Consider the following 18,285-nt stretch of genomic DNA (forward strand, 5'->3'; position numbering starts at 1 on the left):
TCTCTTTAGTTGAAAATGTTATGAAAATGTTCTGTTCTGTATAGACAATATTTGTCCATCCCTTGGGTTGGATGCCTTTTTGTGCTTACAGGATTCATAGCTCATTGGTTTAACCGGAAAAAAGAGAGAAGAAGAAGAAAAAAAAAATCCATCTGATCATAGTCTGATAGCAATTTAACTAATTATTCCTCCAACTACTATTTCTTCCTCAACACTACTAAAAGAAAAAGCTTTATTTCTTGGAAGTAAAATATAAAGAAATGAGGGGAGGTGCAGGCTTTTTTTTTTTTGCACAGTTGTGTACTTATATTAGACTAAAACTTCACCTTTCGTAAGAAGGGGGGAGTTGCAGTAGTTACCCGCTATGCATGCATGTAGATTTGTGTCTGTTACCTAGGTATGGTATACAAGAAACCATGCTCTGGCTGCTGATGTAGTCTCTCAGGCGTTTATAGTTGTCTTCTTTGGACATCAGGTAATCAAGCCGGTCAAACGTTGCCTTGTCCTTCCGATTCAGTAACTACACACGAAGACAAGGATAAGGAGGGAACACATTAGGGCTAAGATGTACAAGTGGAAAGATTTTACCATAAAAATATTTTTAAAAGAACCTCCTGTGGTTTTGCAGACCAGAGTTCAAGAAATTTCCAGCATTACATCACAACATCATTATGTTATTATGTAACTTCTACATCTTCACTGAGAACACTGACAGACATGTTTGTAAAACAGACACTGATTTAAAATTGAATAATGAATTCAAAATGTTCATCATCCATAAAGATCGTGTCAATTTCGTGTACAGATACTTGGCATTTCACTGAGACGCTGACATCTTTCTAAAAGTAATCAGAGTTCAAGGGAAATGTATTTGTATTTGTTAACGTCTCATTTTCCTTGTGAAATTAAAGTTTCTGAAAGTTTTAACTCTTCTATTCATCATGCCATGTCACTTGTGCTACTTTGTTCTATTATTCTCCGTTTATGTGTCCAGTGTTTTGGTACAGGCTTTAGGGAAATTCCTGCTTATTGACAGAACTCTACTAATAAACTTGTGACTTCAAAGCACAGCAAATATTACTCACCGCCCAAGTTTTGGTTAGCCTGAAGATGGGAGCACTTTGTAACGCTGACACCACTGCCATTACCGCATGGAGGTTGTTCATGTCACACAGTTTCTGTGAGTAGTAGTAGAGTACATCAAACATGCATTAAGTTGAATTTGTACTGCAAACATTCGTGTGGATAAAACAAAGTCATGTCCTGGGTGGACTTGTGTACCTTGGCAGTGCGAATATACAGACTCAGCACCTCGGCTCTGATCTTCAACGTCTGTGCATGGAGGATCTCTCGTACCACCCAGAAACTCGTCTAGAAAAAAAACAAACAAACATAAAAAAATACTCACAAACAAGGACTACAAATGACCAAGTATTACAGAAAACCCATTTCAAGTAAGGACAAAGGGTAGTTCTGCTTCACAAAATCTCCTGATTTTGAATCTAGAGCCAAGACCTGAAGACCTGTGTGACAACTCTTAATTAAAACGGTTATAAAGCAGAGCAGCAGAGCGCATGGCAAACTGCAGAAACGCTACATTAGTCAATTGGAAATTAGCTCTAGAGTAAAAGCAAGACATTCAGAGGAAAATCCAGCTGATACACAAGAGATACACACCACAACTCCTGATACTTCAGCTAAGAAAGTAGGAGGAAACAGGGAATACGTGTGTTTAGAGTATTTGGCTAGACTGAGAATGATGTCGGAAACCTGTCTCTTTAGGGAGAGCGCTGGCAAACCAGAGCTCTGATTGCACATGCACGCAGACAGAGACAAGTCAGTGAATCAATCAGTGTTTAAGCTCCTGGGAGAAGAAGAGAATGGAAAGAGGAAAAAGGAGAAGAGTAAAAGAAGAAGAGGGGTAAAGGGAGGGAAAGTTAGCTTCAACGCCACAGGGCTCTAAGGGCTTCAAAGCAAACAGCTGTCTGCACATTGTGTTCTGATAAGAGAGGAAGACTGACCATCCCTACGAAACACAACTCTTCATCTCTTTCAGTTTCCGAATTACTTTCTGACTTTTCCACTTGCACATTAACTGGCTTTGCCTATGTGGTCAACATTCCTCTGTGTGTGTCCATCTACAAATTAAGTGTGTGTGTGCGGCAGCTTCACTCTGCTTTTAAACAGCCAGGCTGTGCATAAATCCTAACCTATAGCTGTCTCTGCCGACCTTTTCCTGGAAACAGCCCTGAGATTTTGTTTTTGTTTCAAAGATGAGGTGAGGAGCTCAGGAGTGAACAGATAAATTCATTCTCCCTCACCCTGTCCCATCTTATAAACATATTACTATGAGGTAGTACTGACAGGAAACAGAGCCATGTGCTTTTAATTCTCACCGTTTCACATTAAGCTTTATGGAAAAGGATGATGAAAATGGACAGAAGACACACAGCACAGATGGTGGACCCCGACTCCACTGGCGTCCACTTTAATATTCATCTACTGCTTTGAGGAAATGACCTCCCATAAAGAAGCAGCACCCACTTTCAAAATGAAAAACCGAAATCCTGTTACATTTAACGTTTGCCTCATCTGTGCAGTAGAAAAGACTTTCCAGTAAATGACTAAATTTGGTTCCAATCTGGGAGCAAAGCATGCTGTAGCTTCACATTTAGGTTCCTCAGCGGTCTAACTTGATATCTGAGGTCAATCTGGACGGAGCATGGCTCCAAAAATCACGATCCCTTTGGGGTTCATTACAGAGCATGTGCCTGTGTCTGCTTCGGCCTCAAAAACTGTGCAATGATGAGATCACTCATGACAACAGCGCTCCAGATAGTTGCATTCACAAAGTGCTCATGTGTGCCTGAGAGAGGGCTTCCCAGACAGGGCCGTGTCTGTAAGGGGTATGCCTTGAAACAACGATGATGTTTTTGGGACTGTGTTTATGAGCGTATCAATGCCTCCAGATGGAGCTACAAGGCCCCAAGATCTCAATAATCATAAATAAGAGGAAGCAGACAGATCCAAACATAAGCTGATATGTGGAGTGACCAACTAATGACCCGAGGAGAGAAAAATAAAGGATGGAGACGAAGATTTGGCAAACGATGGGAACCGCAGCTGATTATGGTAGGATCCAGTCACTGTTCCATAGTAAAGAGGAGTTAGGGAGGGGGGGGGAAAAAAAAACAAAAAACACAACAATTCTAATTTGTTTAGGTTCATAACCATTACATCTTTATTAACCGTCTGATTCCTTGTTTATTGAATAAAAACGTCCCAATTTGTCTCTAATCCTCCTTTAGTTTTCTGTAAAGTGCACTCATCATATTGTATTAAATGAGCTGGCCAATTCTTTTCTGCTTCACTGGCTCCGAAAGCAGAGTGCCAACAAAACAAAGGCCGGAGGACAGAGAATATGGCTTCAGCTCAAGCAAAGGGGCTTTCTGGGACTCTCTGTCCTCCCAGTCCAGGTCCCATTATCCAAAAAGCTCATTTTCCTTGGCTGCCGGCAGCTGTGTATGTGCAGCTAACATCTTGAATCACCGTTTGGGGTGTGCTATACATGGAGAAGTTTCCACAGCAACGCATTCCAGTTAGATAATCTCATATTTGTACTGGAGGGCAGTAAAAAGGGTCCCAGAGGAATTTGGCAAAAACACTGGAAGTGGATTAAAGGGCACTGCTACCCCTTGAAGCATTACCAACAACTTCCTGTTTGATGATGTCACGGGGTACTGAGGGATCAAGCCAGATGCACTCCTACAAGCACACATGAAAAACCCCATGCATGCCAGAAAGAAGGAAAAGCCAAGGACAAGAAAAAATGAAGGGGGGGGGGGGGGAAGCTACTTTTCCTCAAAGCAGCATCACCTGGGGACCATTTATGATATATATAACTCTGTCACTAGCAGGGAGGAGACATAAGGGACTATAAAGAGCTGCCATGACAAACAGCTTAAAACAACCACCTCTGGGAAAGCAAGGTTGATGATTTGGTACATGGAAGAATGAAAGCAGGGGATGTGATGGAAAGAAGAACTTTATTCCCTCCATTCCTTGATAGCCAAGACACATAAATCTATAAACTTAGAGCAGGACTGTTTCTCATCCTTTTTTTTCCTTCTTTTTCTGCTGAGGCTTTAGAATGACTTGAACTAAAAGGGCAGTAAGGGTAAATGGTGTTCCCCGTCTCACCTGGTTGAACCTGCAGGTAAAGGCCACAACATTTGGAGCAGAGCTGTGCTTCTCCTTCTTGTTCCAGCCACAACTTGACAGCTCCTGAAATCACAGAATCGGGGAAATAAAGATTATGTAGCGAGTCACAGATCTTTTTTTGCATACACCAGCATTTTACTCAATGTATTTAACAGTCTAGTCAGGGTCACACTGTGGGGAGAGTACCAGAGGTAGGGAGCACAACGTAACAGGAGAGGAACACAGACGAGAACGGGAAAACCGCTGAAGACAAGATCGAGGCAAAGGTTCGGACAGATTAATGAACTGCTGCCCAAAACAACATGTTCTTCATCAGTAAAGTCTGCGCTTTCCACTGATACACTTTTTCATCTAGATGAGGAGTAATTGTTGTTGGAATTTCCCCCGCAGAGAAAACAGCTGGCTGAATCCTCAACAAAATCAACCAGATTTTCAAAAATAATTAGTCTCCTGAACAATAAATTGATGGATACAAATTACCTGCTGGTAGGCTTATCCATGTTCTTAACTCACCACTTTCAATATTGGACAAACAACACCTCAAGGAAGGTATTAGCAACAAGCATGCAAGGATCCAGTGAAGAATGAGGACAGAACACTGTAAACAATTGCCTTTGACAACAAATGAGTGTAAAATGAATAACGTCATGCAAAATGTGTGCCTCTCAATCCAGATAAATTATCAAAGTCTTATCAAAGACTTAAAAGGATTCTTCGTAAAGGGGTGCAAAGACAGTCAGGACAAAAAAAACAAAGTAGCAAAAGAGAAAAAAAACTTAAGTGTTAGCTTCTAATCATTATTTTTCTAGTCATTTTTCCTCTTTTTGTGTCATTAAAAATAAATCTGATGCTCACTTCAACCAACTGATGGCAGTTGTGCTGTGGCAAAACCAAAACACAGAACAATGGTAACAATTTAAATTAAGATATTTAGGTGCATTTGTTGCACACTGAGGATTTAAATGAGCACAAGCAAAGCATTTTGCTGAGCTTAAAAACAGAAAGACGCTAAAATGTAAAAGTAATGATGTAAAGAAGTTAAAGAAAAAAATAAATAAGTACCAGAACATACATGTAAGAGGATGTAATTAGCACTGGACTGGCTTTTGTCATCGTGGATAATTTTAATGTGAGCAACTGAAATGCTTGCTCACCGATTTTCTGTCAAAACTTTCTCAATTCATCATTTCAGCACAAAGAGGAGCAGCAGCTTCAGCTGCTTTGGAAAATAATTAGAGTACACGTTATCGAAAGAAAAAAAAAAAAAAAGTGATTTTTGGAAGGTAAACACAGAAAATCCCCTCCTAAAAGACTAATTTCTTTCTGAATACCAGGCCAGAGTGAGCGTGGCTTTCAGCTGATGTCCTCAGCGGTTAGGTAAAGCTGGAGACCACACACTGCACTGCAACAGGAACCCGGGCCCTCGTATGGCCCCTGCAGGCTGTCCACAATCCAGGGACACTGACATAACAGTAGGAAAAATGTTGTGCAAGCTCTCCTGCTAATCCCTGCCAGCATGGCTGACTTAGGCTACAATATAAGCAGCTGAATGAGACTGCTGCTCCCCCACACAATACCCCCAGTGAGGCAGTCAGACTGTCTGGAAGTAGCAATCTCCACCCAACTGCTCGCAGCTCCCTGAACTGGACCGTATCACCGTGTCTACTTCTAAAGAGAAGCTGTGCTCATTCAGCGGTGAGTCTCCAAGCTGAAGCCGCCAGTGGGAGCAAAGATACAACATATCAAATACAGATGTTAAAAGCAGACACTCGTGCGTGGGCGAGGTGATGCTTGGGATCCATTTTGCCTGAGTCAGGATGAGGATACGAGTAAAGGAAAAAGGAGTGCAATGGAGCGAAGATGCAGGCACAGCAGTGAGACTGTAAAATAAAACACTGCAGAAACCTTAACACAGCATCTTCCCACAAGGTTTTATTAGACCACGCGGGGACTCTGGTGTTTAACTGTGCCGTCCCTGTCACAGGATACAGCTAAAATAGTGCCCTAATTGTTTATTTTACATCAGTCCTTTTCAAATAATTGCTTCCTTTTGTCCTGCCATAATGCCAATCATTTTTCTCTCTCCTTCACTTCCACATAACTTTGGTGATGACTCCTAAAACAAACACAGTTAGGAAGTGGCAACGTTAGTGTGCTCAAACCACCACTTGCCCACCCAGGTAGGCTGAACACCTGAAAAGGGGCATACAGACAGACTTTGGAGTTTTGTCGTCACTCAGGAAAGCTACAAAATTTAAACAACTTGTACTAAACCTTCATCACTAAACCACCTGGGGTAGTCTTCTAATTTAACCACCCATCCATGTTTGAAATCATTTAAGTCCAGTTTCCTCATATGAGACCATTAGGCCATTAGGATTTTATTTCCTTTATTTTTCCTAGGTCCTTTATAGCCTCATTTCACACTAAGGCACCACAAACTCTGACAACAGTTGAGTGTTTGGAGAAGGGCTTTCACAAAGCAGCTCTGGTAAAGAGAGGGTTTAAAATTCTGCAGTAAAAGAGTGCAATAAAAGAAAAAGAAAAAAACGTCTGCTACGCCAAACCACAGACAGCCTGTCGTTTCCACATGCTGGTCTGGCTGAGCAGCATTTTCATTAAAGCACAGTCCCGTGGGGCTGATAGGAGCCGGATACATTTACATTGTTGGGTCTGTACACTTAAAGTAAGAGCTGTTAAAGAAATCTGATGTCACCTCTGGCTGAACAATTGATTATATGACCTACAAGTGACAAACAATAGCTGAGGTGGTTTAAAGGGCATTTGTCAACCAAAGACATTAAAATAAATTAGACACCATCATCAGCCACAACAAAACTTTACACAATCTTAAGACTTCTTGAAAAAAGAAAAAGGAAAAAAAAAAGAAAAAAAAAAAGCGGACTATATACATCTTCATAATCACCAAAATTTGACTTGGTTTGTTTAGCAAAAGCTAAATAAAACGATAAGCTGCAGCAAGGCCACCATTTGCGATGCGCTCGTGTGAGCCATCACAGCACTTCCTTTTTTTATTTTTATCTACTCTGTTAATGGAAACCTGTGTCAAGATGCAAGGAAACAGTTAAAGCCCACAGGCCAAGAAAGGAAGAGCTGATGAAGATGAGAAACAGAACGGAAAGAAGAGATAGGGGAGGCAGTGAAACTGAAATGAAGCTTGATAAAAGTAGAGAGGAGACTGTAGAAATAAGCGTTTAAGTGACAGGAGGGCTGATACTGGACTCTGGTTGTCTGTGTGCCTATCGATAATTTAGGATCTACTGATTTATTGATTTGCCATTTTGTTTCTGTTGTCTTAAGACAAAAAATTAAAAATACATTCATCTCAGACAGTCATGAACTATAGACTTGGCAGGAACTCAAGCCAGCAGCAGCGGCCCCCATTACCTGGCTGTGCACACACCATGGAAAGAATTACTTTTCTAAAAGTACGTTTATTTATGTAATTCAGTACATGCATTTTATGCTTTATTATAGTCAAACCAGAAGAAGCAATGTTGCTATAAAGAAGACATCAAACTGCATTTGTTAAAGATGATATATGCTTACACAAAAATCAAATATAATTAAGACCATATTGCAGTGAGACTGGACTAAATCATCTCTGACAATGGAAAATCTGTCCATGTGGTTTTTCTGTCTCTACTACCAAAGCATTATTTTCTCCAGCTTTCACTGTGATCAACATGTCCAGATCATCGTGCTGACAGGCTGCAGTGTAACAAAGATTCCCCCCGGTGTTTGTTGTGCAGCAATTGAAGTTTAATCTCTACATTAGTCCTGTGCAGATCTACAGGGGCCTACAGAAACCTTTACGTGATGCTTCTGTTATAGTTGTAACTGTATGGACAGCAAAAGGGGGGGGAAACGTTTTAGAAAATGTTTCTTTATCTGAAATCCAGTGCTGGAAGAGACTAAGCCAAGATAGGCCTGAGAAAGACAAACATTACTTTGGTCCAACTACAAGTCAGCCTGTTCTGAGGATTTCTGCTCTGGGTTCTCAGACGTGAGGATCTGACATACTTTTCAGCGGTACGTAAAATGCAATCTGATAGTTCCCTGAGAGTTGGAGCAAAACCTGCCAGCCAAAGCCACAAAATTACGTACTTGGCTGTTGTCATGACTGTGTGTTAAAAACAAAAAGGCAACCCTCTCCCTCTCAATCCCCTCTGCATCACTCAACTAGTTTTTCCCCTCAGCTTTTATTTCATAATATCCAGCTGGAGATCTGATTATGAAATTAGAAATACCCTGCTAGGACTGAAAAACTGAGAAAAGGAAGGGTGAAAAAGTCAGCCACTGTCGTTTTATTTCACCTAAATTCAACTATAATTTACCTTTTTTTACTTTTTTCCCCCCCTTTTGTCAGCTGATCAACCATACAGCAAGCAGCTATACATTCCAGTTCAAACAATAAACACCAGCCAATGCTAAAATCCATTAGTAGTCAATACTTCAAATGAGAGAAAAAGATTTGCTACAAGACCCCCACATTCATTCCTCCCGCTCTCTCTGTGATCCATCTTGTCATTTTAATGGCAAACCAACAGCCAAGGAACATAACAGAAATTCATTTGGGGGTTGTAGATCAGTCTGGTGTGCAGTATAGATTATTTTACCATCAAAAAAATAAATATCTTCTGGTGTTTCCATTATTTATACCTGTGCTCCAAACTGAGCACAAAGACACTGATAATGCTCTCAAGCTCTGTTAATTTCTCTTTGCACTTTCCAGTTTAAAAAAAATAAATGCCATTGCATTGATGAGGGTCCATTACGTAGTGGAAGTAAATTACAACAACCCTCAGGTCTGGCAGAGGTTTATGAGCTGTCACTTACGCATCATAAGAAGCAGATGTGTTTAGATTCTGTGTTTGTCTCTAAAGTCTGCTGTGAAGGACTGACATGTTCAACTCTGATCTCTTAAACCTGACTCTCACGTACTTTTCCAATCAAAAGATAAATAGAATAAACTGTTTCCTGTTCAAAGGGGCTGGCCAGACATTATAGCATCTCTCCACACCATTTTTGCTGTATATATCTACGGGTCCCGTGTAATCTTTTATTGCTATTGTGACTTATCTTTTCTTCTTCATCCAGATGACTTGGCTATACCTCTTAGGCTCCTCTCCATACATATGCTTCAAGTCATGACTGAAATACTCAAATTACTGAGAAGCTCTGTTCTGCTATAATCTTGTCTGGGGCAAAAATTGCAAGGTCATGCCAGAATATCTGTTTGTGTGTCATGTATGCATGCAAGTTTCTCTCTGTGGCCTCCTGTCTCACATAAGCGCTCACATTATTATGTTAAGACAGTTATGATGTGTTTATGGAGAGAGGAAAGAGAAAAAGCTAGAACAAAAACACCAAAAGGTCAAGTCACAGCTACTTTATGGTCATTTCAGCCATTTCATGTAGTTGGGGAAGTTATTAGTTAATTAAGTGCAGGACTGGAAGAACAGAGCAGCTCAACCTTGAAACTTCTATTGGACAAGCTTGGATTATCTAAAGTAAATCTGCCATAAAGACATCTATAGGAGATTAAATAAAAAGGGCCAAGGAGAAAACATCAAGTTAAAAGGAGGTCTGGGTCAAACTGACCCACTGAGAATCACTTAATGACAGATGATGAGATAAGAGAGCTGGGTCTGTGGTTACGAACCAGAATGTAAACAACTGTTTTCAGAATCTACATCCTGAGACATTTCAGGTAGAACCTTTACTTCAAATTACTGGAATTGTGGCATAGGTCATTAAGCCGTCATGCAGTATTGAGTCATCGCTTGCCAAATTTAGCTCTTTTCAACTCTGTCCTGTTCCTCAAAAGGAAATGTAAGTTTAAGGGCAGATGAGATCCAGTAATTAGTGCAGACAGGCATGTACAGCATGCAGTGCCCTGCTAGAGGTCATTTTGTAGAGCTCATCCTGTTCCTCATTGAACAAAGGAGCAAATACCGTCCCACTGATGGGTTTTGACCTTCTACAGACCTGTCCAGCTCAGACACGGCAAACCTTCTGGCGATAAACCGAATATTGATTTGCCATCCTGGGGGGCTGGAGTACCTGAGCGCCTCGTGACACTGACGCTAGCCAAATGCAAAACTAGTGAACACTCAGAATAGATGAGAAGGGGAAAAAAATGATAGTGGCCTCCACCCGTAAAGCCATTCCTTTTTTGGGTGTTGTGTCTAGTGGACCTGTTGTTAATTTCATTAAGACCAAAACAGTTGAAACAAATTAACAACCCCCTCTGCTACTTAACTGACCAGATCAATATCCCAGATGTTTAACTGAGTTCATGCTATACATCGATTAAAACGTTTTCCTTTAATTTTCTGAGGAGCGTAGGTTTGGGGGGAAAAGAAAAAAAAAAAGAAAAAAAAAAGGCAAGATTACACAACTTAAGAAAAAAAAAGTAATTTAACAGTTTCCTATTTGGCTAGTGAACAGAGCGAATTGGCAGGAGTGCCTGAACACACACGCTTGTTTTTTTTCCTCCATCATGTGTCTGTGAGGAGGGGAAGGAAGGTTGACAGCACTGGAAACTCTCAGTTCTGTTCAGGCTTGGCCATGTACATTTTTTTTCAGCAAGTTTCCTGAAACAAAAGCACAGTGAGAGCATAAAAAGCCTTACTAGTCCACTCTACCACCTGCCAAGATCCTGCTGGGTCACTCTACATATGGTACACTCAGCTCCCTCTCTCCCTCCAGACTACAGCATTCATCACCCTCTCAGCACGCCCCTTCAATCAGGGCAGTGGCTCCTTTCCAAATGCCCCCTCTAGTTCACTTTCCCTTCGTTCCCACTTCACGTCAGTCTGCAAGGTACTTCACAACAAACCAAACAAGACAGACAAAGCCTGCTGCTACTAAGGAACTTCCGTCTCTGTTCTTTTCCCTTTTTCCACTGCTCAAACACAAACTATTTGCAAGACTCAAAAGGGCATGTTGTACTATATGAAGCCTAATTCATTAAAACGTGGCTTGATATCAGGCCAGAAACGTTATGAGCTGTTAGAAATGCAAATGTTGCACATATGCAGCAGCAGGAGTCAGACTAAGCCACGCTACAATGTGCTTGTGGTCTGTATGCAGTTTTTATAAGATCACTGCGGTCAACCTTAAACATGGGTTATCCATGCATGCTGTCAGGAAAGGGCCTAACAGCCAACAGGGGCGAAGCATGAGGTCCATCTTACACAACAGAATTGGTGTGCAAGAATACGTGAGATACAGATGGCCTTTTTTCGCATAACTGACATATGACAAAGCGTGGGAGCTGTGATCACAGTGGCTTACTATTGCAAAACATGACAGTTAGACATAAACCACATATACCCTATGTATGAAGGGGAAAAGCAAAAACATGGCAAGGGGGAATTCCTAATGTATAATGTGGTTTAAAAGTCTGGGGGCACCAATGGAGAAATTGACCTTGGCCACCACCGCAATTTTCCTACGTTCATTTTTAATTTATTAATCAGTTTATCATAACAAATAATACACTTTAAAATTTTTCTAAAATTGTACACCGAGTTCAAATTTGCTCTGTCCCCTTTTCCTTGATGACAGTTTTCACTTGAACTTACACGGATTCAAGTTTGCACAAAACCTAATAACCCATGTTATCCCAGCATGAGCTGACCATGACCCAAAGCGCTTGGCAGTCTGAGTTTAAGTGCTCCATAAAATCCAACAAGTTTGTGGTCAGGCAACTGTGGAGGAAAGCCCATGACAATCAGCACTCCCTGGATCTATTTTGTAGCGAGGGACTGATATTGCAACAGGCCAGTGACCCCAAACAACACGAAAATGCAAACCAGAGGCAAGAGCATGACTGATGACAGGAATACTGCTGCTCCTTGGAATATACTGACTGCACACTGGCCAAGTGTCTGACTCCAAATTAGGCAAAAAATATCGACAAATTTGAATATTATGACTAGCCTTTTTATCACGGGTTTAATAAATAGTCTTTTTCTTTATCTCAGTCATCTCTTTATAAACACCCTTCTGTTAATGGCACGAATCTCCTGGATTTGTTAGTAGACTACTTTTTTCCAGTCATCCACTAGAAATCCTGGTTAAATACCAGCCTCTCTTCCTAAGAAGCGGTTAAGAGGTCACTACTACAGGGTTTTTAACTCACTGAGCTCTCTATCTGTGATGAAGTAATATTTCTATCTTTCAGTGAATAAAATTAGCACATTCACGTTGTGTTTGTGTGCTCATTTTTGGTTGGCTTTGAATACAACTGATCCAGCTGCCACACCCCTCTGAGAAACCTGTCTATTGTCTTCAATTTTCACTTAAATAACCACCGTTAGTTTTGATGCACCTTTTTTCAAATTGCTATTCTAAACTAAGTGAATGTCAGAAACCAAATACGACAATGCTAAAGTCTAAGATTAAGCTATTTATTATAAACAACAAAGGGCACAAGTTCATTTGTTGAACAAGGCACCCAAGTGTCTCCCGAAGTTATAAAAGCCAAGTAAACTGGACCCTTTAAGCAAATTTGTGGCACTGAGCATGTTAGCCAACTTGGATAAATTAAAACGCTGACAGAGAGTGCAGTCTTACATTTTCAACAATATATGTGAGAAAGTGTGTTTTTAAAGATTTCAAATGCCCCAAAGGACTGAAAGTTGCTCATCAGTAAGGTGAAAAGTTCCCTTGAGTCCTCCCACTCAGTTTAAATAATTGTCATTCCGTTAACATCGTTTTTCCTCTCCACATTAACTGCTCACCTCTGGCTGGATGGCTTTGAACACAGGAGCATCCATGAGTGTAATCTGGCCCTGAAGGAGAGCAAAAAGGCACCTGTTAGATATACTTTGCTCAAACTGAAATATTTATATAAACTAATGTTTGTATCATTTCCTATAAATTCCATGTTGCTATAAAGAAGGTTGTAAGGTTGATGTAATAACAATTCAACAACTGAAATGCTGCTTTTTCTTGTGTTTTTTTTGTTGTTGTTTTTTTTGTTTTTTTAAATTGGGCTTGTGATAATGCCTAACACCACCTTGAAAGACATTAATATATCAGGGATTGATTAAATAAGACCAAGAGTGACCTCTTGTGGTGGAATGGGACACAACAAGACACAAGCACAAGTATTAATAAAAGAGAAACTTTGCAGACGTTCAAAAAATTATGTTCGTTTCATGTGAAAATCCTGTAAGATAAAGCTAGTTCGAGAAAAATGTGACTTTGTTCTGAGTTTCTTTTTGTTTTATTATTATTTTTCCAGAGATGACACTGAAAAGTCGCTGAAAATGGGGCAGAGGCAGCAAAGGGAACTGTCAGCAGCTGCTTACCACTGCCAGACATCATCAATTATTACTGATGCAAACTCTGACCCCATTTCCCCCTCCATCACCCCATCTCCTACTGTCTTAAGTCAGCACATCATATTTTTGCTTATATGCACGTTTATAACCCCTTATTGATGCAGGTTAATCAGAAAAGAAGAGACTGTAACAGAAACACAGAAAATTCACTTACTGCATATTCCTCAGGAGTGACCTTCAGCACATCGAACACAACTGCGTCAAAACTCTTCTTCAGCTCTGAAGATCCCTTATCACTGAGAGATTCTGAGCTGCTGCTCTTCTGGAAGTCACACACACAGAAACATACAAACAATCTGATGGCTGGGCTTCTGAGAACTGGATTACCAAATGACGAAGAGTGGTGATGCTGGTAAGGTTTTGAGATTTGTAAAATGAACACCAAGAAAAACTAAAACATAATATATTAGAATGTTATTATTTAATATGTCAGCTAACTAATACTAATATATAATAGTTATACATGAAAACCTTCATAGTTGAAGTATACACAGGCTGCATTTTAAAACACTGACGTGGATGAGGCCTTACCTCAGAGACTGTGGCAGCACTGGTGGAGATACTGGATTGGCCATTAGGGAGGTCCATCATTCCCACACCATCTAGCTCTAATGCAGGAGACCATTCATCATCCTCAGCTACAGCAAAGCCCGCCCGGCCCTCTGACAGAAAACACATACAAAATGTATGACAGTGAGTAAATCGCGCACGATATCCTGATCATTAATAGAAGCATTCAAACTGCTCATCTTGCAAACAGAGCACCATCTACTGGTTGAAATGGGTTGATTTAGACATACTGTTGCAACTACAAGGAAAAATGTACTCTCTCGAAATTAGTTATGATGGTTAAATGGTTGTGAGGTTCAGCTATTGGTCCAGAATGCCTGTGCACACCATATGGATGTGCACATTTACAGTCTGCCTTTACTACGCTTGAGGAAAGACGGGACAGAAGGAGCTTAAGGTGAGCATTAGGAAAAGATCTTCTGTGAAAGGGGCTTGTGGTCCGTGAGTGTAAACAGCTTACCCGACCAATTCACTGGCTCCCATCCAGGCCAGATTTGCTACCAAACATTTGTCTTTCCTGTTGTTTTCTCTATGCATTGTTCTAAAGTCTTAAATCCATTCTACACTTTTATTTTCAACCTACACAGAACTATGTAAACGTGTGTGTGTGTGTGTGTGTGTGTGTGTGTATGTGTATGTGTAAAGGGGTTATTTAAGCGTTTAATAATAATATGAATTGTAAATATTAAACTGGAGACAATCTAATCCTCGTACAGACATCACTGAGTGATATCGTATTAATATTCTAGCACAATTTAATATTCTTGTCTGCTCAGCACTGAAAACACCTTGGAGACCATTATTAGCCAAAAGCACACTGGGAAGCAATAATGAAAAATAAGGAGCTGCTCAGAATACTGAAGGCCAGCAGAGGCCAGCAGGTGTGTGAACGCCTGACTGCCTACTTGTTTGTCTTTTCATCCAGTGGCCTGTTCCATTAACTTCCTTATACAGTTCTGCCAAGACAAGACAGATATGCCGGCATATCATGTAAACTATCCTCACATTGTTTGACAAAGTGCATAATCCTACAGGAAGCAATAGCTGGCCTGTGTTTACAAGTCTGAGTCTGCTGTATATAAAAATCCTACATCTGTAATTATCTTATTTCCTGGCCCAATACAGATGTGTGTGTGTTGTCCTTTTGTCTGGGTTCAAATTAGACATTTATTAAAAATATCACTTGTGAGGTTAAGCATCAATCTACGTTTTCATAGACTTAATAAAATAAGAAATTAAGTTGATCCTCAGGCAACTTAAAAAGCTAGACATTCTTTAAAGGAAAAAAAGCCACACTTACCAGATGGGTGTCAGATGTACATAATGCTTGAAGTGAAGTTAGGCTGTTGTTCTGTTTTCGTTTGTCTATCGAGTTTTATCGTTCTCCAAGGCTGGTCTCTGCTGTCTGTGTGTCAATGAAAGGAACAAAAGAAAAAAGGGGGAAAAGAACAAAAAGCAACATGATTGTTCTGAACATGAGTAAAAACCCACACAGTTGAAATCCCGTCTACCTCTGTGCCTCCAGACACTTTCCATAACTCACACCAGCCAGTAGGTGTCTCACTACGATCAGGAATAAAAGCATGTGCTAGACTGTGGAACATGGTATATCTCCTATTCCCTCCAGGTTATAATGACAGTCAGTATTTCTGTTTGTTACCTTTCCCTAACACTACATTAAGATTTCCACGATCCAAAATAAACTTCGAACTTTGGCTAACATAAGCCTATAAAGACATGACCCCAAATAAATACATAAAATCAAATAAATAAGACAATGAATGTTTGTCTCACTTGGGTTTTGTTTTTTTTCCCCCCTGCTTCACACAGCCCGTTAAAAATAAAAAAAATAAATACAAACATCTCTGTGCTAGGAAGACAGAAATAGCATCTGTGTACACAGCTTTAACAAGCGCTCACATCTGTCCTCGGCGTGTTATAGTCAAAGTGTTATCAACCAAGAGCAGTGTAAACAGCCTCTGATAACAGCAGGTTTCTGCTCATCTGCTGTCGCTCATTTTGTTCTGTTAGAAGAGCTTAACCATAACCATCCTAGCTAGTTTACATCTAGTTTTACAGCTTCTTCCGATATTCACACCTCCTGCTATTAAGAATCACTTCTGAGTCATTGCCTTTCCCTATCCAATCCCAACTAGCTGGTGCTCCTGATATAAATGTCCTTGTGTCTGACACACCTGACAGTCAGCTGAGCTGAAATGTGCTGTGTTTGGTGACATAACTCCACATAGGCGTGTCGTAATGCTGGGCTTTCTGAGGTTCAAGCCCAGGGAATGTTTATAATGTCAGCTGGCAGAAAAACATGTGTGCACTAATAAGGTACAGGTGTGTGTCTGGGAACAAGACGGGCTGACGTCTCAATATCACAAGTATAAGCCTTGCAGAGGGCACGACTGGAATAAGAAGAGGAAGAGAACAATAACAGAGGAAGAGTGACAGAAAGTAGAACTACTCGTGTTGGAGCTTGTAGGAGAGGACGTGTCGTTAAGCTAAATGTGACTCATAATACTGAATAGCAAGTGGCGTTGATTCAGACTTCGCTCTGTGAATTGGCTGCCTCTCCCTCCTTGTATTCACTGAATTCCAGACTACCTTCTGACATTCACACACTGCAGTTCACACACAAAAGACCCAGGCTGCCTCAGTACTGAAGGGCATAATATGTATTAGCGAGTGTTTTTGTGTGTGTTGTCGTCATGCACATGCCAGCGTATCTGTGCACGTGACAATGCATTCCACATCGTGCACTGACCTTTAACATTCCTACCTCCAGCAGCCATGAAAACAGGTCTTCCATGACCTCCATTTGACATGTCCTAGGTCCTCCTTAAACTGCTCATCTCCTGTCCTTTTAATCCTCACCTCAACCTTATTTTATGGCAGCATTATATCTTCAAGCTGGAAGCGCAGATTAGTAAGAAATGCAAACATACTCCAAGATAAATAAATCTGAGGGTTTGCGCTGCACGTGATAGTTTGTGGGAGTGGAGTGAGAAATGAAAATTTATCAACTATTGATAATCAGATCATTTTAGTCAGTCATTCGTTAGAAGCATGGAAAGTTCCACGTCTTGATCTGGTGAAAATATGATATATACATAGGGGTGGCTGTAACTCTGTTACAGTACCCATACGCCCATGGAACTGCTCTAGATGTAAGATGTATTGTGTAAGACGCCCATGACAAATCTGTAGCAGTGCATCCCAGATGGCCCAGCATCATGGAAACAGTAAACACCTGGCATTAAAATACTCCATGCAGAGAGTGCTTAGACTCACATATGTGTCCTATTTACTTTTGTCGTATGTTGTATGTATGTTTACTTTCTTCTTCTCATTGTAAGGTGCAAACTATCATAGGGACAGGGCTATAAAGGCTCGTTTCAGACCACGGATAAACTGAGGGGCCACTCAAGGTAAGATTAAAAAAAAAAGTTCTTTTGAACAATCATGCAAAGCTACTTTAGTGAAGTCCAAGAATAAAAAGAGGGAGTGCAGGACCGACACAGATCTGTGTGATCAAGGAAAGGTCACAAGCTGTGAGACTGAATAAAGGATCACACGAGACTTGTGTAGCATTTAGGGTTAACAGAAACGCTGAGCCAACCCTGCCAGTCCCCGTCTAAAGAACTAAAGGCCTTTTCTTTGACACCCAACAGTCCTGCAAGCCAAGCATCGTTTCTCAATTTGTTCTCACTATTAAACATTAAATGTGTGCGTCTCTCTCTCTAAGGGAGGTCTTATTAGCAAACAATAATGGAAGCATTTCCTCTGAAGCGCACAATCATTTGAAAACAAGTCTTTTTCTCCTCCGCTGTGCTTTATAATAAAAACTGCAGTACCTCTTCTTCGTCACGGTCTACATGCACAGTACAGACGTGCTTTCTGCTCTGCCTAGCAGAAGTGGGGCTTGATGCGTTTGAAAAGCATGCCGCAGATGCGCCAAAGTCAGAGAGCCAAAGTGGGTCAGTGTGTTGAGGTGTGTACTGAGGGATGTGACAGCCCATTAAGCTGTGCTGCTGTCTCCTTCTCTTTAGTACACAGTACGCATACATACCATTCATGCCGTCCGAGTTTAAACTCTCAGGCAAATTAT

At 40.7% G+C, this 18,285-nt stretch overlaps 1 protein-coding gene across 2 annotated transcripts in view; it reads right to left on the reverse strand.

Moving 5' to 3' along the window:
- The window catches only part of ralgps2 (Ral GEF with PH domain and SH3 binding motif 2), a 70,796-nt gene that overhangs the window by 34,413 nt on the left and 18,098 nt on the right, over positions 1–18,285 (reverse strand). For both annotated transcript variants that reach the window (XM_003439891.5, XM_005478943.4), the window contains exons 2-9: positions 15,472–15,576; positions 14,133–14,263; positions 13,756–13,863; positions 12,996–13,046; positions 4,201–4,284; positions 1,282–1,371; positions 1,086–1,178; positions 394–520 (exon numbers count right to left, since the gene is read on the reverse strand). In XM_003439891.5, the coding sequence (XP_003439939.2) occupies positions 394–520; positions 1,086–1,178; positions 1,282–1,371; positions 4,201–4,284; positions 12,996–13,046; positions 13,756–13,863; positions 14,133–14,192 (613 nt within the window). In that variant the 5' untranslated portion in view covers positions 14,193–14,263; positions 15,472–15,576. The remainder of the gene's footprint in view (positions 1–393; positions 521–1,085; positions 1,179–1,281; positions 1,372–4,200; positions 4,285–12,995; positions 13,047–13,755; positions 13,864–14,132; positions 14,264–15,471; positions 15,577–18,285) is intronic.

Source organism: Oreochromis niloticus, linkage group LG23, assembly GCF_001858045.2.
Source record: "Oreochromis niloticus isolate F11D_XX linkage group LG23, O_niloticus_UMD_NMBU, whole genome shotgun sequence".
NCBI lineage: Eukaryota > Metazoa > Chordata > Actinopteri > Cichliformes > Cichlidae > Oreochromis > Oreochromis niloticus.